Genomic DNA, 27,561 nt, shown 5'->3' with positions numbered 1-27,561 from the left:
CTGGTGAAAATTCTCACCCTGCACTTGTCAATAATGACTTGGAAATTTGCTAAGCTACTTTTATAAACCAGGAGGAACTGTTTAAAATGCTGCTTCTGTCCCGTAAGCTTCTTCACAGATTGTTTAATCCTCCTCAAAGCCTATTTTTAGGGAGATTGTCTGTTTTGAAAGTATTAGATATCTCTCCTTGAATTTGATGTCCATTTCAGAAGTGAATTCTCACCTGTCACGTACAATTTTGTGTTGGCAAACACCCATCCAGAGCCCTAACTGCACATCTTCATGCCTTGAAACTAAACCAGCCACAAATCGTTTGGACTCCCAGCTCTGTTCAGGGAGCAACCAGAGATGAAAGTTCCATCATGAATAAATGAAAGCATTTTGGTGACTTAGCAAGGTTTTAGCTTGTGGAGAAGTTTGATTTCAGTGCTTCATTTAGGAAATGATTCAGCTTTATGACTTAAAGGAGTGAAGGTGTGTCTGTGTTTGGGAGCTTGTTAATATTACGAGGGCTTGGGTGTGAGCTGTCTTGGGCTGCCATGCAGGGTCTCTTTGGTCCCAGCTTTTCCCTCTCTTCTGAGGGAGGAAACCAGGCTGCTGGTGGGTTTTTTTTGTGTGACCTCAAGGAAAGGCCTGTGCTGTAATTTCCGTGGTCTGGAGGGTTTTTTGGGTGCATTTGCCTTTCTATCAGGAGGGCACATCTACCCTCTGTCCTTTGCTCAGAGGTTTTTTTTGCCTACTGAGCTATTCTCTAGTAAAACAAATCATTACAGAGAGCTCATTTTGGTGCAGCTCAAGGAAAATTCCAACTTGGCATTTATCTGAGGTCTTGATATAGGGACAAAATTCACAGTGTCTGTGGCTCATAGATTTAGGTACAAATGATGGCTCTGGGTTCCACTTCCTTGAGGAGAAGTCTTTAGGAAGATGATGTAGGTCCAGCAGAGCAGATACGGAGGGATGTCCTCATTCAGTTTTGAGTGCAGTCACATACTTTTGCTCTAAGTTCCAATATCTTAGAGCACTACAGAGACACTGAAAATTTGAGCAGAACTCCTTTGGCTGCTGTTATTCCAGTTTCCATAACATGCCATGGAAACAGGCTTACCCCAATGGCAGAGAGCAGGGAGGCAGTTATGGGGAAATGACACAAGGATTTTGCCTTAATTTCTGTTCTTGGTGCATCCGTTCTCTGCATGTTTCAGCACTTTCTCAGAGCATTTCCCTTCCTTCTCTCTGGTTGCTGTGTTTTGCTGCTGTTTCTCTTAAGCTGACAGGTACTGTGGCACATTAGCACCAGCTACATAATTTCATAGCTTGTATCCCTTCATAAACTCACTGTCCAAAGTATTATTTCCTTGCAAGAGATATAGATTTATTTTTCTTAAATATACAAATTTTAAATTGCCCTCAGGACTTGAGCCATTTATTCTTAAATTGAATCTTATTTATTGTAATCCAGTTCCAACTGATAGAGCATTCCTCATATTATTCTGACAGAAATAAACACGGAGCTAAAGTGCTATCTTGGCAGAGAGTTATATGAGCTTGTAATAGCTGCATGCACTGAATTTTCATTTCACTTTTATTTATTGGAAAGCTATCCTAGGATTTTGAATTGATTCCTCACTTTTGTTTGCATTTATATGTATTTCTTCAATAAAAGGAAGAAATCTCCTGTTATTTCAGGCCTCATCAACCTTCCTGAAAAATAACATGAATGCTAGTAGTATCAGGAAAATTGAAATACTTAACTGTAGTTTTCCTATCCATGCCAAAAGAAACCTGTGCTAAACCAGCAAGTGTTCAGGGCAGAAGGTGGCTTGGAATTGCAGGCGTGTATTGAAATGGCATTCAGAGAACAGGTATTATATTTATAATCTTTTAACCAACAACAGGTGGTACATATGTTAAATTTTCCTCTGAATGAAGCAAACCTAGGATTACAACACCCTTGGGGGAGCTCCCCAGGTCCTGTGCAGTGCACAGAATGCTGCCCTGATAGGAGATGAGGGAAGGTTACTTGTCAAAAATCCCAGCACAAGGTGTAATGTAGTAATATTCCAAATATATATCTTTATTAGTTCTTATCATTTCAAAGTCATGGAAGTAGAATCCATGGCAAGCTGTTGCTAGTAGCAGAAAGGAAGAATGAGAATGCTTTGGACAGCTAGATGATGCTCTGTGGTATTCACCTGGGAGCTGAGAAGCACTCAGCTGTGTTTCCTAAGGGCATTTAAAGCATAAGGGTGGCAGCCACTGTTTATCCTGTAAAAGCTGATAATTTTCCACAGCAGCGAAATATTTATTTTCTGAGTCAAGACTCTGTCATGTTAGAGCAGCAGCTGTCCCTACAGAGGAAATTTATCTGCATGTAATACAGAAAAGACTAGGAAAAGTGTGTTCTGGTCTTTTTTCTAAAAGACTCCATGTAATACTACTTAATTTTACAGTCATATAAGAGATACCAGTTCTATACTTCATAGTCATGTAATAATATGCTTACATTGATTATTTTCTGAAGTCTCAGCTCTAGAAACTTGATCACGACTTGCCTAAGCATTCAGGGGCAGGACAATGCAAGGTGGGTGGTGTATTGTTACAGCAGAATATTAACACTTGGATTTGTGCATGGCTCCATTCTAACTGGTGCCAGAAAATCACATTAAAAGTATATTCTGTGAAGAGCATCCTGCTTCTGTGATCAGGCAGGTAATAAATTTAAAATATAATCATTGACTGAAAATTCTCTAGTATAAGAAATATTTCCGTGCCTAGGGGAACAAATAATGTGGATACATCCTGTGGCTGATCTTTTGCCTTTAAATCACTTAATGAAAATGCTGGATAGCTGATGAGTTAAGCATTTCCTGATGGGCTGCTTTGGTGATGGGGTGCCATGAGAGAATATTCCTGTGAGATTTCCAGCAGTTTCTGCTTTGGTTGGTGAAAATCAGGAATCATCGGAAACATTATCCAAGGCTGTTTGGAGTAGAAATACAGCCCAGCTGAGTTTATCTGAGCTTCTGGAAAAGACAGAAACTTTTTATTTCTTATCTGAAGTCGGCTGCAGTGTCATTGAGGCTGTACTGATCAGTACTCCCTGCACCCAGGGCAGGGCTCATTTGCTGAGATCCGTGGGGATGTTTGCTGCTGTTACAGTGCAAGGGCAAACCCTTCCAGCCCTGAGCCCTCAGTGATGATTATCATTGCTCTGCAGATTCTGCTCCTGATCATCTTCTAATACTCCTGGATAAATGCTCCTGAGTGACTTGTAGGTTACTGAAGTCTCCTGCCTCAGTAAACCTAAAGTAGTTCTGCTCGGGAGATAATAGGCAATGTCAGACATGCTCATCTGTGCCCTTCGCAATTACATTTTGAAAGTATTTATTTAACTCTCCACTTGTTTTGTCTTTTTCTCCACCTTGATTTCACAGCAGATCCTGCAATAAGTTACCCACTTCATGGACTGCTTGGGCATTAGGAAATAGGTAACCATTTAGTTAAGCAGAAGTAGTTAGGAATATTCTGGGTTTCTTCCTGTGCTGCTTACATTCTTCATCTTTGGAAGACATCTCCCCTGTTCTTTATAGGGCTTCATGGTTCAGGATTCTGAAGCTTCTTCTTGGCACATTGAAAAGATAATTTCCCATTAGAAAAAGCTCCTTGCGTGTCTTACACTGCTCTTTCTGCCCCTTTACCTCAACAAATAAACCCTTTTTAAAAAGTCGCTCTTTTCTTGTGTTTCTAATCTTTTGAGCCCTTGGACAGCCATGTCAGGCTTCTGTTTGTTTTTCTGCTGTGGAATCTCATGCTATTAGACACATTCAACTGCAAAATGAGTATTTGTATGATTTTAGATAATATAACATTAATATGCTTATCACTCCTAGTAAATCTCATCCTTGTTTCTTGACTCACTGAATCAGTATATTGGCAGCTCCTGACACACAGCCATTATCCTTGGCTTGTGATAGTGGGATTTCACAGAGAAGTTTGCATTAAATAGGATTCAGGACCATGGATTTAAAAAATGAAATATTCTTTTATATCCAAAAATAAATGATTTTTCTGTGACTTTATATTTTCCAATTTGTTTCTACATAACCTTTGATTCACTGAGTGTTATCTGTTGGAAAAGGGCAGCATTCCTTTTTGCTAGTATATCATCATAGGGGAATCATTATACTCTATAAATATATGAATATATTAGACTTGATTAAATTATATTTTGATTATTTGGTGAAATGCTGTCTTCCAGATAAAGCTGAATACATGCAAAGACTATAAATATAAAAAATGTATCCACATTACAGTGCTAATTATGAACTATGAAACAGGGGTACTGTTGAGTAGTCCCTGCTCTAAATGACAGAATTGGGGTTGGTTTTCTCTCTGTGTGCAATAGGAATGTATTTATGTAGAACAAGAAGTGAAACCCCTCAATAATTCCAGGTTCACCCATGCAATAAATGATGGGAAGGGCTTGGACACCACCTACTACTGTCCACCAGTTTTAGAGAGAATTCTGCTGCTGTGACATGTATGCCTGGAGAAACCTGTGGGCTGTTCCATATCCTGGAGCAGAGCTGTGGTATAGATCTCTGTTAGGGAAGCCAAAATCTGTTCCTGGTTTAAATGGTTCCTATGTTAGACCATTTTCTGTAAATTGATTTCAATTTGCTCTCTGCTCAGCCTTGTGGATCCTTATGTTCTCAGCCCTTTTCAAAAGCCTTCAAAGCACTGTTTTACTTTCATTAAAGAAGTCTTTCAGGAATGTGGAGTCCCCTTTCCAGAATATCTGTATATTTGCTTCATTCAGGAACTTCTGCTGCTTGGGTATTTATTGCCCAGACTGTCTTCTGCTGGAGGAGCCAGAGGAAGAAAAAAAAAAACCTGTCAGGAACTTTGCATGTAATGAGGTACCAGCACTGCTGTGACTTGGACATGGGAAAGGAAAAATAGTTGTATTCACCTTCTAGGAAAGAAGTACCACAGTGGGGAGGAACACAGTGACCAGACCACTCAGTCCTGGGGCTTTAGAGCTTTTCCATTACAGCCCAGAAATGTTACAGAGCTCAAGGCAAACTTTTCAGGAGAAGGGCATGAATGTCCAACCCCTTTAGGGAAATCAAATGCAGTCCTATGCTACAATGGGAGCACATTAAGTATACTTAAAAGAAAGATTGGGCAGTTTTTGACCAAAAGAGAAATGGATTTCCACTTAAAAGTTTTTCCTCCGTGGAAGCAGGTGAGAATTTTTCAAGTTTTTTCCCTTTTCTGAATTCTAGGATAGGGAAAAAACACTGTCACTCTCTTTCCTATTTCCAGTCTTTGCCATTCCACTCTGCTTTCCAATAGAAGGGAAGATTTCTTGTTGCTAATACTATTTTTTTTTTGTCTTTTTCTCCCTCTCTGAAGCTCATGCTTGAGGCTACCCACACTTCATGGATCTAAGTGCTCCCAATCTATCTAAGTGCAGAGCTGAGACTCCCTGGATGTCCCCAAAACCTTACAAGGCACAGGCTCCTTGCAGAACCAGATCTCTACACGCTCCAGGCTCCCCTGGCTTTATTTTCTGTTGTAAAGCCTTGTGCTTATGTTGAAAAGGCGTGATGAGGAGGGACCTGTTCTGAATCTTTTTTCCCAGCTCCAGTTGGTACCCTGCAAATCAGCTGTACTGTACCATACAGCACCCTGATTTATGTGAGACATCACGTATTGATGCCTTTATAGACAGCAACTTAGTGTTTTAGAGGAGTCTGCATGTTACAAAAAGGGCAGCAGGTGTTATTTAGACTAAATTGACCTTGAAATTGATTTCTTTATTTTATGACTTACTGAGGGGAGATTAATACTTTTTTTTTTTCCTGCAGCCTGAAACAATTTACATGGTAATAGAAGGCATAGTCAGTCAAATAAATTGCTGGAAGCAGTGGTATTCCAAGAAAGAAAATATGGATCTTACTTGCATTGATTCTTTCTATCCTCAGGGAGTAGCTAAGACTTTTAACACTGGGGAAGGACTGCCAAAATTTATTTTTCCCATTAAAGGCAGAAGAATGGATAGTAATGTCTGTTAGCTGACATTTACTCTAAACTTTCTGTTTGAGGGGTGGGGAGTAGGCTGTGCCTCATATAAAATTTAGGGAGCGTTTTATTGCTATTTCTTGATTTCTCTAAGGGCAGATGGATAGTAATGGCAATCATAAGAAACTTCTGGAAAGCCTGGCATGGCCACAGCACAGCTGCCCTTGGTAACAGAACAGACCCTGAAAATAAAATAGCCTGTAAATGGTTGTTGCAATTCCACCTTCGAGTACCAAGTAGAAATCACCTCAAAATACAAATGTTAATGGAAACAAGAGACCCAAAAGACATTACCTGGAGGAGGCACTGATAGGAACATGAAGTGTAGCTCTACAGGAGGGAGAAAGTTTTTGTTTGTTTTGCTGCTGCAGTGCTGAAACTGTGTAATTTCCATTTTCCTGTAGCCTCCAAGACAAGTGCATGATTTGTCAGTGGCACAATACTTTGCATAACGTGAACATGTACGAGATATTATTATGACACATTATCTGAAAATGAGTGCAAAAGCAACTCCACAAACCAATTTTTTGTTTGCTATAAATACAGAAATGGTGTAGAGGAAAGTGTCTTATATGTGAAAATTATTATGATGAGAATTAATCTCCTTTGTCTATCAGAGAGCTGCCCCTGAATGCTGCTATTGCAGCTGTAGTGAGGGAATGGTTATTTCAGCCTCTGTGATACAGGAGGAGGGTGTTTGGTGGATCCCAGTCCAAGCATCTGGAATTACTGGGGAAGGGATTTGGGCTCTTGCGAACAGGCTTAGATTAGTCTGGATTGTTGTTGGAATTCTCTGCCTCCTAAAAACAACCTCGACCTGAGGAGTTTTGCTATTTCGCTTTTATTTTCTGGTTCAATGTCCCTGGATTTTCTCAGGTTGTAAGTGAGTTATTAATAGGGAGCACACCATGAGCTTCCCAAGGAGGTGTCCCACATGCAGCCTTGGCCTAGAGCTGTTTATTAATTTGTTGCTGGTTCACAGAGCTGTGCAACGCTTAGAAATTTAGCTGGGTTGGGGGGAAAAAACAGGTATATTTGCAAAATAGCTGCTTAAAATGTCATATTTATTTGGATCTCGGGGCACTGCCTTCTGGAAAAGAGTTGTGTGAAACGAAATGTGTTGTCTCTCTGTCTGCCTGCCTCTCCTAGGGAGTTTCCCAAGAGGAGCAGCCCTGCAAAAAGGTGAGTTTGGATTCCCACAGTCCTTCCTGAGCACTGTGAAGCTGTGATCCCGGGGAAGTCGTGCAGCCTGAGGAGCTCTGGAACCAGAGCATCCTGCTGGGAAGGGAGGGGAAGGGAACGGGCGTGGAATACAAATAGCTGCACATCCATCTTGCTGCAGCCCCGTGCACGGTGTGCTCACAGGTGTGCACAGCAAAGCAGGGACAGGCAAATGGCTCTGGGGGCAGCCGTGACAGAGGAGCTCAGGTGAAGGGACAGAAGGGAGGACAGTGACATGAGTAAACTTGAAGAAAACCTGAAAAAGCAGCAGATACGCAGCTGCTCAGTGGCACAGCAGTGGGTAAGGGTGTGGAGGCACTCTTAAATCATCCAGGGGGTGGAAAAGAGAAGGTTTGCTTTGATGTTGGTCTCAGTTTGCAGCTTCTCAGTGGCCAACAGTGACTGCTGTGCTTTGTGGGAAGCATGGACCACAGGGGTTTGTATGTGAGGTGATTTGATGGTAGTTTGGCATCTATTTACACCTAGTAAAGTCTGTTTGTTGGCAGCTCCTATGAAGGAGTTGGTATTTACAATAGATAAATTGAATGGACAGTGCGGGATACTCTATACAATTCAGAGGCTGGGAGATGCTCAGGGTGAAGGAGTGGAGAATTACTGCCCTGAAATATGATCTGTCTATTGGGTCATAGCACATCTCCTATAAATAAAGGATCTAGAATCTTAATATATGGAGGCATACTTGATGATGATAATTAAAAGAAGTTCATAGCAGTTAGTCTTTGCTGTCTTGGACACAATGGTCTCAATTTCAGCTGATCAGACTTTAATTCCCAAACATTAGGAGGAACTGTGTAGCTTGGCTTGCCATGTAAATCTGACCTTTATTGATAGGAATGGCATGACAAGAGGAGGCCAGACCTGGGAGACCTTTTCAAAATATAAATATGAGTGTAATGGCTGTATTCATTAGGGAAGAGGCAAAAAATTTAGCCTGCTAACTCTTTCTAACATATCCTTTTAAAATCAGAACTGTTTTAATTATTGGCCTGAGTCTTGTATTGGTATTTGTTGCACCTGTATTTAAGCACTGCGGCACTTCTATCACCTATTAAAAACTCCTCTAAGCCCTTGTTTCTATATTGCAGTAACAGCAGAGTACTCAGCTTATTCTCATGCCCAAGCCCCAAATTGCTTCGTGACTTGTGGAATGCCAGCTGGGATGTAGGAGAAGCTTCCTGAGGGATAGAAAATGAGGGATTTTATATTGCTTTAGGGTGGACCTAGATGTAGATCTGACACAAAGAATGGTGAGCCAGCATAGCCATGGGCCTAACTGCTGCACAGCCTGTGCTGCAGGGGTTTGGATCAACATTTACGGGGCTGTTGCTAAGCAGGAAAAGAAATCAAGGTCCCTCTAATGGAACAGAGAATCATTTATCATAAGATGCTGAGAGAATTTTGAGTGGTTGAGAAACTGTCACCCAAATTTCATGTGGAGGCTGTGTGGGCCTGGTTCAGGAAGTGTAATGTAAAGTTTCTGAAAGGCAGTAGCTGTATCATCATCCTGTCCTTCCCACCCCACTGCCTTCTAAAAGAGAGATCAGGCTGCTGGCTTTCTTGGGGGTCATTATGGTAAAACCAAAAAAGTGGGTAATTTAGTCAAAAGGGTCTAAGGCACAAGATGAATGGCAATGAAAATCTCCATAATCAAATGTTTTACTAATGGCTCCTCTGAGTCTAATCACAGTGGTGCTCAATGTTGGTCTTTATTCCTGATATGTAAAGTGCCAACTATTATGTTTAATCTGACTATATTTTTCCCCTCTTTTCAGGACTATAAATCTGATGTTATGACTCTGGTTTCCAGTGCCAAGAACAGTCCTCAAGGTCCAGTAAGTAAAGCGTTTTACTGAAGAGATTAGATTTTGTAACTGAGTTTAGATCTTCTTTTAAATTGTTTCGGTCATCAATCACTGGCACTAACTCTTTCCTGTGACACCTTCCTGCTTTTGAAGTGACTGCACTTGAATTGGCTTAAATGCTCTTTAATATGTGAATATATAGAACAGGGAATATCTGTCTTACCAAAGAGAGGCAAACTGATTAGAATTGTTGCAGTTATGTTCATTAAGAGCCCCGTGGCTCTCTCGTGTGCTACAAACTGTCTAGTCTCCATGCACAGACTGGCCTCCAGGCTGTGTCTCACTGTTGTGCAGAGAGGGGATAAAATCTGGGGGAATGGGAGGGTGGGGTACAACAGCAAACCCCTCTGGAATTCCATACTGTAGTGAGGAGAGCAGATACAAAAAAAGAAAGCAGAAATTGGGGTGAGTTTGGAGCCATACAAGAGACAAGCACTCACAAGGGCAAGGCCACTGTTGGCTTGGAAACTGAGCAGGGCTGGACCAAAAGAGAACAACCTTATCCTGGCTTAAAGGCTGGATATCACCTAACCTGTGTCTGTGCTGCATACTTCACTTTCTAAATAATATCATATTTTGTCAGGAAATGTGTCCCATAAGCCAAACTTATGCTGAGGTGTTAACAGACCTGATTTACAGAGGTGCTGGTGATACTCAACACTGTCTGATGTCACGAAGAGTTAGTCATCCGTTGCAGTCAAGTTCCTTTAATCTTTTTTTTGTCTCTCTAAACCAGGAATATTGTGCTACAGTTCCTTTCCAAGTGCCTCTCCTTGGAGAGTGCTAGGAATTGGAATTATGTCACTCTATGAACATTTAGTTTGGGTATTTCTCCCCCCTCTTTTTCTGATTATCTAAGCTGTATCCCCTCAGACTCGAGGTTGTAGGAGTGTGGATTTATGCCAGAATAAGGAAATAGTCAGTATTTCAAATGTTTGGCAACCCCTTTTTCCCTGTTTGCAGGCATGATTAATGCTGTTTTAAACATGAACATCCATCATTAACAGTTCCCTGAAAGGAGGAGGTGGTTGGACTCTCTCCAAATGAGCACTGTCTTGCAGTTGGAAATCTCTGGCTTCTGAAACTGCTTAGTCACACCAACGGAAATACAAAAATATCTTGAAAAGTGAAAACGTATACAAGAGATTTTTAGCTTCTCTGATGATTTGACAGAATCCTTTTTTTATCCCATATAGTAGGTTTTGGAAGAATATCGTTCAATAATTCTTCCTGCACTGGCGCTTCCTGCTGGAACATATGCAAAGTCAAGCCTTTCTGTTAGTTTGTCAAAAGTTAACTTGCGGAATGATGTTCTGAGAGGTGGAGGTTTATTTTTAGAAGCTTGGTTTTTTTGTGCTTCATATATTTGCATTGAAATTAGGTTTGTGTCAGTTAAAAACAAATTTTTTGAAGAATGATGTAGTGTTTTTCCTGGCTGAATGTGTTCTCTAAACTAGAAAATGTTTTTACAAGTGCAGAACAAGATTTGATGAACACTTGCCATTTTGTACTGAGAGGGTGGGGGCTTTACTGAATTTCTTTGTCAAACTGACCCAGGGAGTCCTCTTTTTCTTTTTCTTTTTCTTTTTCTTTTTCTTTTTCTTTTTCTTTTTCTTTTTCTTTTTCTTTTTCTTTTTCTTTTTCGTGACTGAATCCTTTTGTTGTCTGTAAGAAAGTGTCCTCAGATTTCGAGGTAGTGACTTAACAAACAAGATTTCATTTGTCTTCCTTGAGCTTTAGTAGCTTAGACTTTAATTATTTTTTACTTATTTTTGGGTGATGGAAAGAGTTCTAAAGGCACGTTTATCAGTACATTTTGATGTACTGAAGAGGTTTGTGATGGAAAGAGGAAAAGGTTTCCTGTTTTCCATGATATTTCTTATGCCACGCTACAATGGCATAAAAATAATGAGTTAGGAGTTGAGCTTATTGCTCTTGAAATTACACTGTCTCTGTTGTTGCTTGGAAAATTGTTTGTTGTGATGGATGGGAAGGAATACATAGATTTTTCAAGTGTGTTGCCAGATCATTGCTTATAGAACAGTCTGGTAATAAAAGGAGAGTTGACAGATGAGAATTCAAATGGACCTGAGAACAAATTATTGAATAATGCCCCAGTTCCAGAGCCTGAAAGGCTTATTTCCAGGTAGATTTTTCTTTTAAATAATTGTTGGCTGCTTTTCCTGCTCTTAGTGACAGATCCTATATGAAAGTCTAATGCAGCTCAATCTCAGGCTGAATTCACATCTGTGTTACATCCCTGAGACTGCACTGAAAGGGCTGGAGACACTGTGGTATAAAACAGCAGTGGGGAATCAGATCTATCAAACTCCATGTTTCCCGATAGCTATAGCTGCTTAATAGATTGTTTGTTAAATAATTCAAGATGTTTTCATTAAGCTGAGTGATTGAGTCTTTTAAAGCCTTTCTTTTGTTCTTAAATCTCATCAGGCAGCTGGTTGTACCTGCAGAGCTCAGAAAAATGTAACTGAAGGAATTATTATTGGAAGCTTTAGGAAGTTGTAAAATTACTGGCTGCCAGACTCTGGAGGGATGGATTTGGGCTGGATCCTTGGATTTCTGTCCCTTTTTCTTATGGCTTCCTCTAAGTGCTTCACTCTTCTATCTGCAGCTTCACGTCTTAGGCTGCTTTAAATTCTCCTTCCTGCATATTAAAGGTTTATGTTTTCTAAAGTGCCTTTGCTTTTCCCCCATTTCCATTTCTCCAACTCTTGTCTATATATTGATATTTGATAACAAATATTATGTACTGTTTTTTAATCAAGAAATGTTGAGAAAAGGTAGTGGGAGTAAAATAGGACTCTTCAGGATAATTCAGGAGGGACAATAATGATTTTTGCTGAGAAATAAAATTGCTGCAAGAATTGCTGCCTGTGATCTGAATAGAAATGTGATGATAGTACCTGAAATTACTTCATCTCTGCTGCTGCTTCAGGAAGGATATCTATTAGCTGGGGATAATGGCTTGCAAAAAAAAAAGTGGATTTCTTTAAATTTCAGATTCCTATTGAATGGAATGTATCTTAGCATTCTTAAAAAAAAAAAAAAAAAAATTAATGAATCTGTCACTACCAGCGAGAGAACAATAGAACTGCAAGCAAAAATAACTCTTCCCTGAGCATCATCACAGAGCATTTGGATAATGGGTTAGGTGGGAGGGGAGAGTCTTAGCATACTGGAGAGAGGGGAATGTGCATTGTGCAGGTATCTCAAATAGTAACATAGAGCTGATCTAACTTGTGCCAATAAAACAATAAATATGGGAAATATCTGGCTACATTTGTTTTTATTTCTCAAAATAATTTATAGAACCACCGAAAAATCAAGGAAATTCTTGACAGCTCTATCATGAGGATCGGAGAGTGGTTTATGATGAATGGAATGCAGCATGAGGGGAAAATTTTACCTGAGATGCTTATTGTGGGAAGACTTTGTAAAGTTTTCCATCACATTACTGATTTGAGAATCCAGGCACATGAAATGCAGTGCTGTATTAGTGCACAGCAGAGGGGAGCCATCAGAAGCAGGTAGAGAGTCCTGAGTTTTGTTCCTTGCATCTCCATCTCCTTGGATGGTGCAGTGTTTTGCTCCCTATTAATGCTCATGGCTGTGTGTTTTTATCCCAGCAGAGGAATTGGTCCAATGGCTGGAGCTTGCAGCCATTATTCCATAAATTACGGATAATATTTTCATATTATCTGGAAATGTCTCCTTGAAAATACCCCAGTATCATTTAGATGACGAGTCAGTGTTACTATTACTGATTGCACAGGGAAAATCCTCAAATTATAAACGTTACTTAGTGATGAATGAAATTAAGACAAACCAGTTATTCTTAGATGCAAACTCCTGTAATATATTGACCCCTTTTCCCTCTGCCATCAGTCTACACTTGTGTGTTGTTATTAAATCAGATGCTGAGTGTTGTTTACTTGGCTTAACCTTGCCTGGAGTGGTAATGGTGTGGTGTCTACAGAGCTGGAGCTGATTTATTATTCTTAGAGAAGCAGATCTCCAGGACAAGTTGACACTGGTGGAGATTTTGAGTTTTTCATTGATTAAAATCAAGTTAGGTGTCATCTTTTCTGGCAGGAGAGATGAAACTAAGAAACTGCCCTGTTCTCGCAGCCTTCCTTCACTTCACCATCAGATTCTTCTGTGTTTGTGCTTTAGCCAAGGAGGTGTAAGACTAAATAAAATAAGAATAAACAATTTCCAATAGCAGAAATTTCCTGCTAACAAGCAGGTGAATCCAGAGAGCTGCTGAAATGCCAGGTAGGGGTTGATAAAAGATCCTGGTTTTGGCATAGAAAAAAAAGCTGGCTCAACACAGAGACACAAGATCTTTCTAAAGAAGAAATGAGCTTCTTTTAAAAGGAATTGCAGAAAAAAACCAAAGGAGAAAACCAAATGCCTTTGCTGCTGTTAGTAATCAAATTTTGGTACTTCTAAATACTGGAATGTAGTAGACTTTCAGGGAGGGCCTTGTGAGCATACTCACAATCTAAGAATAAATGAACGGAGATGAAAAAAAAAGCAGGAAAAGGCTGTGTCTTCATCAGAATTGTCTAAAAGCTGTGCAGAAGTTGATGTTTTTCACTGCTAGCAGTACTAAATTGGTTGTAGGGTGGACTGTGCTCCCAGGATGGATACAAGACTGTAACAAACAGGGTCTAAAAATACATTTCATACAGCAGTTCTGGAAATCTCTGCTTCCATCATCCAAGTGAAACTAAAGGGAAAGTGATAATTTTGCCTTGATTGTCCTTTGAATCTTAGTTTTCAGTCAGGATTTGTGAACATGTGCTATTGGGAAAAGTATGAACATTGATTTGCATAAATGTTTGTGCAGCAAGACTCTTAACCATTGTGTAGCTGCCCATCAAACCAGTTCTGTTTAGCTGTGGTGTGGGAATCACATACCATTCATTTTGATGCTTTTATCAGTCTTAGAGGCAAATAAATCAATGCACTATTAATATGAAAAGTGTTTATTGTTCAGTTAATATATATTTTTTTTCTGGTTTTCTTTTGCATTCTACCCATATTAACAGTGTTTGTAAAGTACTGATACCCAGGATTTAAAAAGAAAAGAAAACCAAGCAAACACAAAATTAGAAAACCTGCTTCTAGAATCCAGCAATAGACACTTTTGAGAATTCTGATGGACGAGGGATATAAATTAAGACAGTCACCCCTGCCAATGGTCCCTCTGAACTGCCCTTTAGTGGCAGTGCTGTCATTTGTACAAATGCAGTGTGGTGCGTTTTTAAGAGCCAATTGATGGGTATAAATTTTCTGAATTCCAGGACAGGATGTGGGGCATGAGGGACAAGCCAGGGTTTCCTGTGCTGCGGAGAGCCGAGGTCTCAGCAGGCTCCGAGGGCTGGTCCCGGGAGGTGCCAGCAGCGATGAGCTCGGCGGCTCAAAGCGCGATGCCAAGATGCCATCTAGTGATGGAAGCTGTGCTTCCCGGGCCGGGCACAGACCGGCTCTCCTGCCTCTTCTGGAGGGCTGCTCCTCAGAGCAGAAATTCCATGTCCGTGTCACTCAGAAGTTGGTGTGTTGTGGTTTTTTTTTTTTTTCTGGAAAAGTGTTTTGCACTAGATTCAACTTGTGCTGTTCGAAACGTGGCACCCTGGTATCAGTGCCTTGGCTCTGGGTTTGCTGTGCCAGGGCAGGCACTGCCACTGCTGCCTCCCAGCTCACCCAGGCTCTCTGGTAAGCCTAAATTGTGCTTCTTGGTGAATTTGGTGCAGTAGTGCTCTCACCAGGCAGAGAGGAGATGTAATGATGGTAGAAGAGAAGCTTTTTTGAAAATAGAACATTTAATTTTTTTCTTTTTAAAAAACCTAGATTAATTCAAACTTGTGATTATTTGCATGACTTTTTCTGTTCTTTATTGAAAGAAAGATGGATTTATTGATTTATTTTTAAATTTCTGCTTAAAAATATCAGGTGCATAAAATGCCTGTGATTTATTGTTGGGAAAGTTTTTTTACTTTTAGTAGGAAAGCACCAGTTTGGCAGAGACTGAAATGAGCTACCATGGGCAGCCATCTGTGTTTTTTGCTGGTAATAATATGTGGTTTTCTTGGAGAGAGTCAAATCTGGGAAAATCATGTCTGAGGCAGTTTAATTTTGCTCCAGAACTAATTCATTGTGGGTTAGGTGGGAGTGTGCAGTGGCAGCATCCTCTTGGCCATATTAGCACGAGTATGGAGGAAGATATTCCTGTCTGTATAAATGCCAAATGATACCAGGTTTTACAGGATAGAATTTTGGCATGTGAGAGTTCAAGTCAGCAAAGTCCAGCACATCTCAGATTCCTCTGGAAAATGGCTGTAATCACCCTCTCCTTATTTACTTACCAGAGAACAGAATGTTCTGATTCTCACTGCACTTCTCCAAAAGAGCAAGTGTGTACAGATGGGGAGATGGCTGAAGGGGTGATTGGATAAGTGTCCTCACATCACAGAGCACTTGGATATTCTTCATGTGAAGCATGTGAACAGTCTGCTGGGGAAAGGTCAAAGCAGAGATGAGCATTGTTCATAGATGAGCATTTGAGCAGCTCTCAGCCCCAGAACCAGGATTTGTGGGTATTTGTGTGTTTAAATAGACTCATCGGAGTTTGGATTTTTGAAACATAAATGCAAATTAAGTGCAAAAATTAAAACAAATTGCAGTTACCACACGTGGAGATTCTGGCAGTCTGACTGTATTAAGAGTGAGGACCAAACAGCTGAAAATAGTGTGATATTGATCTCTTCCCTTAGCTGTTTGTGTAGTTCCACAGGAGCAGTGAAGGAAGTGTTTGTGTTGAGGGATAGATTTGCTTCTGAGAAGATGGCAAAACATCCATTTAATGCAGAATACTATTTTTAAAAAAAGCAGGAAGAAATAAGCTCCCCAAATCAATCTGTAGCATTGATGCTTTTAAAAAAGGAAGGGGTCACCAGAGTAATTGAAGCAATTGCAAGTTCTGCCTGTTGTTCATCAGTGTTTTCCAGTTTACATCCTAAGAAAACTGCCAGTAGTCTCCTGCCTAAGTAAGGTGGAAAGTGTTGTTAAGAGCACAACAGTGGTTGTACTTGGTGAGAGTATTGTGCATGATGCTTTACTCCAGTCTGGCCAGTAACAGGTATTGTAAACCTTTAGGAATGAGCAGATGTGCAAGAATCTTTATTGTGGTACTCAATTTCCCCAACTTATGACCTCGCTGTAATGGCTTGTTTGAAATTTCCTTTTTTTGCCTTTAATAACCTCTAATAAATATTCTTCCTAAGTTTTTCTCTAAATAGGTTTTGAACCTGCACAATTTTGGGCATTTGAGGTATTTTTTATTCTGTCTTTTGATCACTCAGTTGAATGGGATTTCTCCCTCCTTGGGGAACATATAAGTTTTTTACTACTACAGTTTTTGCTGTTTTATTTTAAATTTACACACAATAGTGGAAGAAATCTGATGATTTTTCTCATATGTATACAAAAAGCCATAGCAGAACAATTCAGAATTACAGTCTGTGTCTAAGTGTCTGTTTAATGCCACATGACTTTTGGTTATGTAAAAGCCACTGAAAAATCTCACGAGTGAGTTGCCAGTGGAATGTTTATGGTGAGTTATAGCTGTTACTAATGCCAAAGATTGTCAGAGTAAACTGTGGGTTTGATTAAACAGTTCTATAATGATGCTATCAAGGCCTCAAGCATCTGAAATATAGAAAACAAATGTGTGAAAGTACCAGCAAAGAGAAAAGTAAAACTGTGAGGCCTGAAGTAGATGTACCAGCGTGTGGGCGTTTGTTATTCCATCTTCATTAATAAAATGCTTCATGAGTACAGCAACAAAATGTGAGTCACTGACATGAAGGCAAGGAACTGGGACTTGAAAGAGATTGAAATCTGATCCAAGAATACCCAAACAATGGGAATGAATTGTGATGTTCTTTTACAAAGGTGAGAGAGCTTGAAATACCTGGTTTGAAACACTTTTTTTTTTTTTTGATAAATGAAGTGCCAACTCTAATATTGGTGGGAAATTCATTACCTACAATTGGACAACAGATCTAACCCCCAAATGAACATTTAAATGCAACAACTAGTGAAACAATGGATTAACAGAGGATTTTTCATAAATGGGCTGTACAGCAGTGAAATGAGACTGAGAACCAGAATTATGCACTTAGAGAGGGAATTTGTCCCAGTAAGACAAGCTCACATGGACTCCAGCTGCACCATGAGCAGTGGGTTTGACCCTGGATCAGTGTGAGGGAAGTTTTGAGGTGAAAACATCAGTGGAGAAGGAGAATACACAGGGGGAAAATGGCATCCCAGTGCCTCACAAGTAAACATTTTCTCTGTTACCTCCAGTGACATAAATATCCAAAGTGTTGAAAATCCATTCTAGTATTCACAATGCCTGTTTGCTCATTAAATGAATTAATTGCTGCAGAATACTGGGATGAATAATAAATATTGAATTGAACTCCCATTAGCATCATATACTGTGGCTAATCTTCCCCCTCAGCTCATTGGGAGAGTAGAGTGCAGGTGTAAAAGTTAATTAAAGTTAACTAAAGTCAAATTATCTTTTTAAACTTGCAAAACAAGTTTTTCCCCTTCAATCAAACTGCACTGTTTTCATATTTTTAATACAGAATATAGAATAGGTATTTTTAAATTGAAAAAGTAGTATTTTTATTTAGCAACAAATTATGATAGTTATTTACCCAAACTGGGGGGAGAAGAGTCAAGGTTTTGACAAAAGTCTTAAAAGGTAGTGCACAAAAAATGTGCAAATATTTTCAAATTTTTATTAATATTTCCTGTTTTTTGCTTTTTCAAATCAAAGTCCATGCAGAAATCTATTGTTTGGAACACTGTTGTTAAAGACAGAAGGTCAGCTGACCCATTTGCCATCTGGATCTTTTGGATTTTTATACTTATAATTATGGAAAAAAAGCACTTGCCATGTAGCAACCTATAACTAGTTTCAGAGTTGAAGTGAGTTTCTGTTTCTTCCCCTCTCATAGGGCAGGTGCAACGTTGTCACCGTGAGCTGGGCTGGGGCTGCTGCTGGACAAGGGGTTTTGTCCTGAGAGGCTGCTCTGGGAATTGTCTCCCAGGGGCAAGTGACACAAACTTCCACAATACCATTACAGAGCACTTAAATCACAGCATTTCCCCAGGCACAGAGAATTTCCAGTGATGTTTTCACAGGAATTGCTCTGTGTGTTCTCTGCACAGCTACAGGACTTGGGTCTGTTACAGCCCAAGGTCAAGGCCAAGTGCAGCCCAGCAGGGTTGGTACCATCCCACTGGAGAAGGTGAAATTTGGATGCTTTGTCTGCCTCAGGTGTGCCTTAATCACTGGCAGTGAATATTTCAATATATTCTGAAGAGCAGAGGCCACGTTTTTCTTTACCTGCCTCGGTGTGTGTGGGAAATGCCCTTTTTGTGTGTAACTTTGGTGAATGACCCCAGCAGCAGATGCTAACTCAGATGAAGTATTTGTGGAGAACACATTTGTAGCTTTCAGGTGTTATGTCTCCTAATACCTTAAAAATATTTTAAGGCTACACTGTGCACCTGCTGTTAATTTTAATTTCAGGAGTCTTTTTATCTTTTCTCCTCAGTCCTAAATATGTCTTTGTGAATTCCTTTAGCCCTGAACTGACATCTCTCTTCTCCTCAGTTAAAAGTACATTTATTCAGTTGAAAGAACTAGGACAGAACCATTGACACATTAATATTTCCTACATTCTCTGGTTAAAACTCAGGTGGAAGCCAGGCGTGTTTGGATATCCTCTATCCTAACATGTAGCCAGGGGCCTTTTACTGCTCCATACAAATTGGACAACTTTTCTATGTTATAGGAAAAATATCATAGCTAAAAAAAGTAATTTGTTGCAGCTATGCAACATTTGCATTGGGCTTTGTGCAAGTGCAGCCTGTGCTTTTTTGTTTCATGGAAATATGGCACTGAATCTTCCAAGTTCTCATTAAGACTATTAAAGGAACTGCTGTGGCTCACACTGTGGTGATGGGTCATTGCAAAAAGTAGCTGTGATTGGTGATTTTTGTGGTATTTGTGGTCATCTGGAAGAAAGTTGAGCAATTTAGAGAATAAAAGCTCTGTGCTCTTGTGTATCATGCAATCCTGCAAACCCATGGGTGTCATATCTCCACACCTATGAACCAGGTAACCCTTTTGGTCATGATTTGGGTTGGAAAAAGTAAATAATTTTTCATGACAAAACCATGAAATGACTATCCAGTCTCAGGGGTGTTTACATCTCAGAATCCTACCCAGTCAAGACATCAACAAACTGGCAAACTGTGTCTCTTCACTCACATTCATCTGTGTGAGAAGTATTGCATGAGAAGGGCTGTTATTTCAACATTTGCTCTTTGTAAAGGCTTGACAAGGGCCTAAGATGCATCTATTCTGCTTTAGGGTCATGGACTTCGTTGAAGTGGGCTTGCGCTTTCTATTCAGGGTTCTGCCTTTCTGAACATTTCCCCTTTCCTGAGGGACTCTGTTAGGAAATGAATTTGAACAAAACAAAACAGATGAATAGGCTACAACTTCATTCATTAAGACAGATAAAGCAGTTTCCATGCTTGTATTTTTTCCCCCTTTAAAAGTAAGTTGGAATTCATATTTTATTTTTCATAGGAAAACTTATATGTGTCCTTGAACCCAAACTAACAACCAAATCTGATGGGGGAGAGCCCTTCTGCTTTTAATGTGCTGGTCCCAGCATTCTGGATTATCCAAGTCATGGAGAGTTAATGCAGAGGTATTTGCCCTCTAGACCTGCAGGCATCAGGGTGAAGTTCTGCTTGATAATCAGAACACAGTATCAGTGTTTTCTGCCCATTCTCGTGTTATCTGTGCATTATTAGCAGTTTCTGAGCTAGTGCATGACTGATTTCCCAGTGAATCTGATTTCCCTGTGCTGCTCTGCCTAACCCACGCTGCTGTGGAGCAGATGCTTATTCTGCTCCTGCAGCACCTAAGTCCAAAAAAGATGGCATTTGCCAGGATTATCCCAGGTTGCTCTGAAAAGTCGTGGAATTAATTAATTGTCTGTGTTTAGGAAGCTGGCCAGTGTATAAAGAATGGTGTGAAATATCCCACTGCCACTTGTGTAGGAGTTGTAGGACAAACCCTCTGCACACAAAGAGCAACCAGTTGTGGTGAGAAGTCCCAGCTGGAGATAACTGGAGGTGTACAGAGCACATCTTCCTAAATGAGTAGAATAAATGGAAATCAGGTAAAAACTGGTTAGCAAAGCAAATGGTGGGATCTCTGTTTTTGAAAAGGGGATAAACATCACAGCCTGCGAATGTAGTTAAATTCCTGTGTCTTGTTTACAGAAGTGGGCTGCAGACAGAGAAACTTCTGCCACAGACACTGGGTTATCAAAGAATGTCTCTTGGCTGCTACATCTTCAAAAGTCTTATCTGCAGCTACAACCCAATAGAACCAAACTAAGGCATTAAAATATTTGACTGTGTTTGTAATGGCCTGGATTTCATATGCTCTGTCAAAACAAGGACATCTCTATTTGGCCTTCTTCTCATTGTGAATGATACAATTGAAAGGGAGGAGTATAAATGAAGTAGCTTTGAGGAGGTCCTGTTCTCACATATGGATGCTCTTTCATCTGGTTCCATCCCCCTGTGATTTTCTTTTTTACTTAATTTCGGAGTTATCTGAGGAACGCTACTTTAAAAAGGAAGTGAGTTATCTGAAGTTCAACTCCTAGGAAAACATAGATCTTACCATCTTTTTCTACTTCAGATGTAACAGTATCTCTACGCTATCAGGAAGTCTTTGTGGACAAAACCTTGTAAACTTCCTTTATTTTCCTGGGATTAGACAAGGGAACTCCAGTTTCTCGAAGTAAAATGTTTGCTTGTTCCATGTTTTTATTAGAGTAGTTTTTAGGTCTGCCCACCCCAAGGTTTGGCTGTAGTAATGTGGAACATACTCTCCAGAATGAACAACTCTGAAATCCCCAGTAATTATAGTGAAATCCTGTAATCTGCCCTTGACTTCTAATAGCAAGATCTGATTTCACCAATTCCTGATTAGCTGTATTAGCAGGTTGGCATAATTTCTACAGGCAAATTTGCTGTCCCCCTGATGATAAATGGACCTGCTCTCCCTTTACTTAACATGTTCTCCCTGGGGCCTATTATGGTGTCAACAGCATTTTGAAAAATTGCTGCAGAAATAATGAGGACAGGGTGGTATGTTTGTGCCCATTTCATTCATCCACCTCTGTCCCTTTTTTACTTACTCTGTAGCCTCTTAGTCTTGTCCAAACTACTTAAAGAAGGAAAGTGCTGGAAGATTTATTTCCAGTGGTATTTTTCCTGTCTAGTTTTGTTTAGAAATACCAGTTCAAGGTCAGATTAATTGGGACGGAGGAGGAAAGATTTTTGTCTCTTGATTTGTAAGAACTTACACCTGATTATTTTGCAGAGAATTTGTTTTCGTGTGTTGGATAACCTCTGAATGCTCGGTGCCATCGGTACTGCCAATTGTTCTGCCTTACAATGAGGAAATCACATAAATGTAGCAAGGGAGAAGGAACATCTATTTTCTTTTTGGCCAAGCAAAGCATTGCAAATGCAAGAGCTTTTCTGAATGTGATGGTGCTCTTTCATAACACAGAGAGACTATCTGGGGGTCACGTGTAACTTTTTAAAGAGCTTTTTCAGGGCACTTAAATATTCTGTATTTATTCAGAACTTTGAAGGTTTAGGATTGAGTCCAAGAGCTACAGACACTCCCAGTGCATGTTGTGCATATATTTAACCTTCAGCTCAGACCCTTTTTCCTCTCAAAGACCTTCCATTTCAAGCCTTGGAGCTTGTGTTCTGTATGTCCCCTATGATCCAAAAAAAGTGCCTTTCTGCTTTTTATGATGTGTGGGTCCTGTTTATCGATCACATTTCTGTTCCAATACATCAAGAGCGAGACTGTGATAAGAGTTTGTTCTCCTCAGGCTTTGAGCCCCTGCTGTTCCCAATGGCTGGTGTGCAGTTGGGGATCATTGGAATGACTCTGACAGAGCTGCACTGGCAACACCAGGGCAGGGCTCTGGGGCTCTACAAGCCCCCCAAAAGACACTCATTTATGATGGCTGAACCAGTCTTATAGCAGAATGTGATTCAAAATTTACAATTCCGGTGTGTAAGGAGTTCAGAGAATTTTTATTTTGTAGTGTTTTCTACCTGAAGAGCTTAAAATAATTTACTTAAAAACAAAAGATTAAGGTTTATTAGTTTTTAAGGGGATAAGAGCAATACTGTAGCCCAGCAAGCCTCTAGCATGGGATATTGGGATGAAAACCTTGATGCAAACATCCCTCCAGCCACTGGGGTTGGAGTCCTGGGTGGGTGTGCATCCTTCAGGGGTGGGAAGGGCACACGCAGATGAACTCAGACTTTACAATTGTATTATAAAAGATATATTTTAAATACAATAAGTACTCAGCCAAGGTGTTTGGGTTTATTCTTTCCTGTGTGTTTGTGAGAAGGTGAACGCATCAAGAACGGAGGTGTGGGCCTTGCTGTGTGTGACTGACAGCATCGTTCCTCTGTGTCCTTGGTCATGCAGATATGGAGCAGTGCCAGGGAACTGGGCTGAAAGCAAATGTCAGCTTCCACAGATGTGAGATGAGACTTTGCAGCTGTTTCCTGTGTACTCAGGTGTGGTGCTTATCTTGGGAATAGTGCAAGGGAATGGAAAACTCGAGCTGCACTGTGGTGGTCACAGTTCCAGCTCTGCAAGTCTGGCTGGCCACTCTGTGGTCAGCCTGAAAGACACAGCAATCATCAGAGACATAATTTAGTGAGTTTTTTTATTTTTTTTATTATTATTAAACAAATTGAATAAAAATAAGTGTAGATCCTCATGTTTTAAAGACACTGACAAGTACTGTTATACCACTGACCCTAATGAAGCATCTTAAATGCATCTTTATGCATCTTTTCAAGGCATATCACTATTTCCCAATATCAAGCATAACCTTTATAACAAATGTACAAATTTAGGACCTTGTAAGGCTGCTTATTCTCAGGATGCAAATTTCAGAGCAAATGGAACCCATTAACAAGATTAGCAATGCAAAAAGGCAAAGTTCAAGGTAAGGAAACAATCGAAGCTTTTCTGAAGGTAATACTTCATGTTATTGTGGTCCAGCTATGTGCATAATATGTTCTCTTTGGTTTCTTTTCTCCCTTTAGAATAAATTGACGTAGGACAGAATGCTATTTATCTAGAGAAAACCAGCATTTTAGAAAAGAAAGTAATTCTTAGGACACTGTATTTTGCTTTTTAGAAAGCTGATTTCTAATACATTGCAATATTAAAATAGGCAGCTATTTAATAGTTCAAAGTGGTGAAAGAAAAGAGTTTGCTCTTGAATAGGAACATTTATGATTACAGAGGGTATTTTTTTTTAATATGAGGAGGGAACATGCAGGGGAAAGAGAATCCCAGTTTGCAGAAATGGAACAGTTTTCAGTGAGGGCAATTAGGTCTTTAATTTACATCCACTGGCAGCCTTGTTATTGCAGTAAGGCCATGACAAGAGTCTTTAACCAGTGCACCTTCAGCTTTTGTCTTCAGTCATCACTGAAGACTGATTTTGAAACTAGGTTCTCCTTTTACAAAGGCTTCATTCTCTGAAGATACTTGAACATGCTGAAAAGATTGTTGAAATCTTGGATACCACGATGAATTAATTATGGTGTGTAGGATGTGATGCGATGGTGCTGCTGTGATGTTGCTGCTGCTGAGTCTCTGTTATGAGCAGTTTCATTGTTAATCTCTGCTTTTTACTGTTTTATCAGTTGTCATTGTAACTTCATCTTGTAAATGCTTCAGAGTGATGAAGTTATCTTGGTTTTGGGGCTTGGCACAAGTGGGTTTTGATTCTTGAGTTAAATCAGACACTGGAAGACTCAGAATGTTATCAGGAGACACAGATGCTCATTTAAAGGATTTTTTGCACTTGCTTATTCATGCTTTTACTCACTTGCTCTGCTTTATAGGTGCTGAGTTTTGAATCTCTCCTATAGCATCTCTGGACCTCTACCAGTGTTTGACCATATTCCTGATTAAATTTGTTTCCCTTCTTTGCAGTCAGAAGTTCCTGCCTCTTCCAGGCTGTGTCAGTACCTCTTATTGCTGTACCCTGTGTCCAACCCTGTCTTTCTTTCCCAAACACTGCCTTTAGGGACCTGAAGGGAGCCAGAGCTTCCACTTGTTCCCAGGGCTGAACCATCCCAGTTCTGTCACTGCTCAGTCCTCAGTGCTGCAGTCCCTGACATCTTCATGGGCTCTGCTGGCCCTGCTCTGCTGTTCCAGTGTGTGTCTTGGACTGTGAGGCCCCAAACTGGGCACATGTTTGGTTTCACAAGTGCTGAACACAAGGAAAGGGTCATTTCTTTCAACCTCAATCTTGCCAGGTCTTTTGACACCCTTCTAACAACCATGAAAACACTGGAGTTTGCTTTGTTTGCCAGTCTTGAGCAGCCAGGCCTGTCATGCACAGTGATAGCTCCCAGAATCACTTTGCTTTTTTACTTTTATTAATTTTGTTTTCTTGAGACAGTTTCTAGTTCCAGCAGTTGTTGGAACAGTTGAGATGCGGACACAAGAGCTCAGGGAGCAGAGTCAGCTAGAGGTGATCTTTAATCTTACATAGACAGCTTTCAAGGTAATTGCAGCCCCCATGGAATTGTGGAGATGCAGCACTAGAGATCCCTTCCAGGCTCTGGATGAATCCTCTCCTGTGAGGTGTGGGGTTTGTGCCTGAGGTGTGGGGTTTGTGCCTGGCTGGCAGACACTGAGAAGCACCTGGCAGCATCTTTGGTGGTGTGAGTGGTGGATCTTCCTTGCACTGACTCTTAGAGGCAAAGCACAAAGTAACCCTCAGGTTCAGAAACATCTTTCCCAGCAATTCAGTTGCCTCAGCCTGTGCATTTTAAGCAGAGCTGCCTGTTCAGCCCTGCATCTGTCTTTTCTCAGCGTGGCCCTTATTTCTAGGTTGGGGTGTTCACATAAGCTAAAGTAGGAAGGTAAATAATACCAAGTAGCCAGTTCAGTGCTCAGTGCCCCAAGGGCTATTTCAGTGTTTCATTAATACAAAAAAAGTGGTTATTTCTGGAAAGTCTATGTGCACATGTGTGTAGTGGTGTAAACGTGTCTCGTATTATTCTGTGCATGGGGAATTGGATGTGGGTTAGGATCTGAAAGTCAATTTCGTGTCTTTTTACAAGACTGTTCTAGTGACAAATACAAGCTTTAAGTCCTTTTGTGTATTTTTTGCTGTAAAAGAACAAAGTTAATGAAGGGAGGTCATCTTTGGGCAGAGACTGAAAAAGCTGATGTGATGCAATGATGTTATTCTGCATTTGGTTATTTTTGGTGAAGTGTTAAGTGAATACCCTCAGGCTCAGAAAGATGCACTGATACCTCTCATAATGTACAGAGGCTTTCTGTTTTTAAAAAAATTCAAACTTATATTATTGATTTTGGGAAGTGCCTAGTTGTCATATTGCAAATACAGAAATATTCCAAGCCAGTTTAATTCTGCATAAATAACACCAAAACTTTCTTTACAAATGTGGGAGCTCTCAGCTAGCTTCCGCTTTTTTTTCCCCTCATTGCCTCGCCTGTAGTTTATCTCTGTCGTTTACCTACACAACATGCAAGTAGTGCCAGAGGTTGTGGCACTGCTGCTGCTGTTGGTGTCAGGTATCAAAGCAATAAAGGACAAGCCCTGGGTGGCAGAATTCAGCTGCTTGCATTACTTGCAAACTCCTGCCAAGGAGTGCTTGGAGCTGCCGAGCAGGGAACATTGGCACTGCTTCTCTGTTCTCTCCCTGTCAAGAAGCAGCAGCTTGACAAAAACAAAAGGGAGATCTGGAAACAAAACATGGTATTCCTGACATCGCCGCAGCAATTTTTAGTCTTCATCTGTTGTGCTTTTTGTGGGAGCTCTCCCTGCACTGCTGCTGTGATGGGCTGCAGCGGGGTGACTCTGCTGTCTCAGAGCCACCCCGAGCTCTGCAGCCACCATCCTCAGCACAGCCACCAGAACGCTTGGCTGTCCTTGGGAAACCGCACCGAAGAGTTTCATCACTGCTGGTTTTGGTCTGTGGTACCTTATCTAAAGCTCAAACCCAGCTGCTCTCCTTCTCCTCCTCTCTCTCTTCTCCTTCTGCTGTTGGGAGACCTGAGGTGTTTGCTGTGGAGAGAGCAGTCTGGGAGCAGCTTCTCCATCACCTGGACACACCAGTGGCCACTGGTCCCACACAGAACAGAACTGAGAGAGAGCAGATTTAAGCCACTACTTTGAAAGTGCAGAGTTGAAAAACCATTGCAGCTTCCTGCAATTAAACATGGAGGAATTAATTATAGTGGGGAGAAATCCATCCACTTTTGAGTTTCAGGAATGATTTTTTAATGTGGAAAAGGATGTTAATCACCACAGCAGTGAATTTGGGAGCCTTATTTAGTGCTGCTAGCTGCCTGGATAAACAATACTGCACAATGTTTATCTCTCAGTCCATCACTCAGTTCTCACTGTCTCTCTTTCTCTCTTTTCCCACAGTGTGATATTTTTGTGTTTCAAAACAAAGGCTCTCACTTCTTTCAGTGTGAACCTTTAAACTATGCCAAATGTAAATTTGTGTACTAAATACCCCACTTCTGTCAGAGCAGAATGGCAGTGTATTGTTTTCTAAAGAGCATTTGAAAATGCACTTTGATTTCAGGAGAAATAAGACCGCTAATTTTGATCAGAGTCAGTTGAACATATAGACCCTGTTCTGCTCTCAGTAGATCTGCTCTGACTTCCCCAGATCTTATTGTCCTCTAGGAATGGTAGAACTTTTTTTCTTTTACCGTTCTCATAGCAAAATAAAGATAAGTTGGCCTTTATTTTGTTTCTTTCCCTGCAGCTTGTGATTTATGAGAGCAAAAGGATATGGCAGTGGCTGTCTCCCTAAAATTCCAGTTTTTCAGCTTTCTGAACTTCCAGAATTCTGAAGATGAGCAAATAGTGTTTGCTCAAGTTCTCTTTACTCTGCCTGTTCTTCTAAGTCTGAATGTGGAATAGAAATCCATGATAAAATTCAAGTCCTTGGATTGAAATTAAAGGTGCTATAGTTGAGGAATCTAAATACTTTGCCAGGGATCTTTGTTTTCAGATGCTGATCCATGTACACTGTGAATGCCTTCTCCTTTCCAAGTGGAATTTGTCATGTAGTGGCTGGAATTAGTGACCAAGAGATTTCCTCTCGTTATTAACGT

General features: G+C 40.4%; 1 protein-coding gene across 15 annotated transcripts in view; it reads left to right on the top strand.

The window, feature by feature from the left end:
* Nucleotides 1-27,561, top strand: part of RBFOX1 (RNA binding fox-1 homolog 1) — a 1,119,677-nt gene that overhangs the window by 115,235 nt on the left and 976,881 nt on the right. For all 15 annotated transcript variants that reach the window (XM_048320436.1, XM_048320431.1, XM_048320443.1 and 12 more), the window contains exon 2: nucleotides 9,105-9,164. In XM_048320436.1, the coding sequence (XP_048176393.1) occupies nucleotides 9,105-9,164 (60 nt within the window). The remainder of the gene's footprint in view (nucleotides 1-9,104; nucleotides 9,165-27,561) is intronic.

Source organism: Corvus hawaiiensis, chromosome 16 (assembly GCF_020740725.1).
Source record: "Corvus hawaiiensis isolate bCorHaw1 chromosome 16, bCorHaw1.pri.cur, whole genome shotgun sequence".
Lineage (NCBI taxonomy): Eukaryota > Metazoa > Chordata > Aves > Passeriformes > Corvidae > Corvus > Corvus hawaiiensis.
This window is presented reverse-complemented; position numbering and strand designations above follow the sequence as displayed.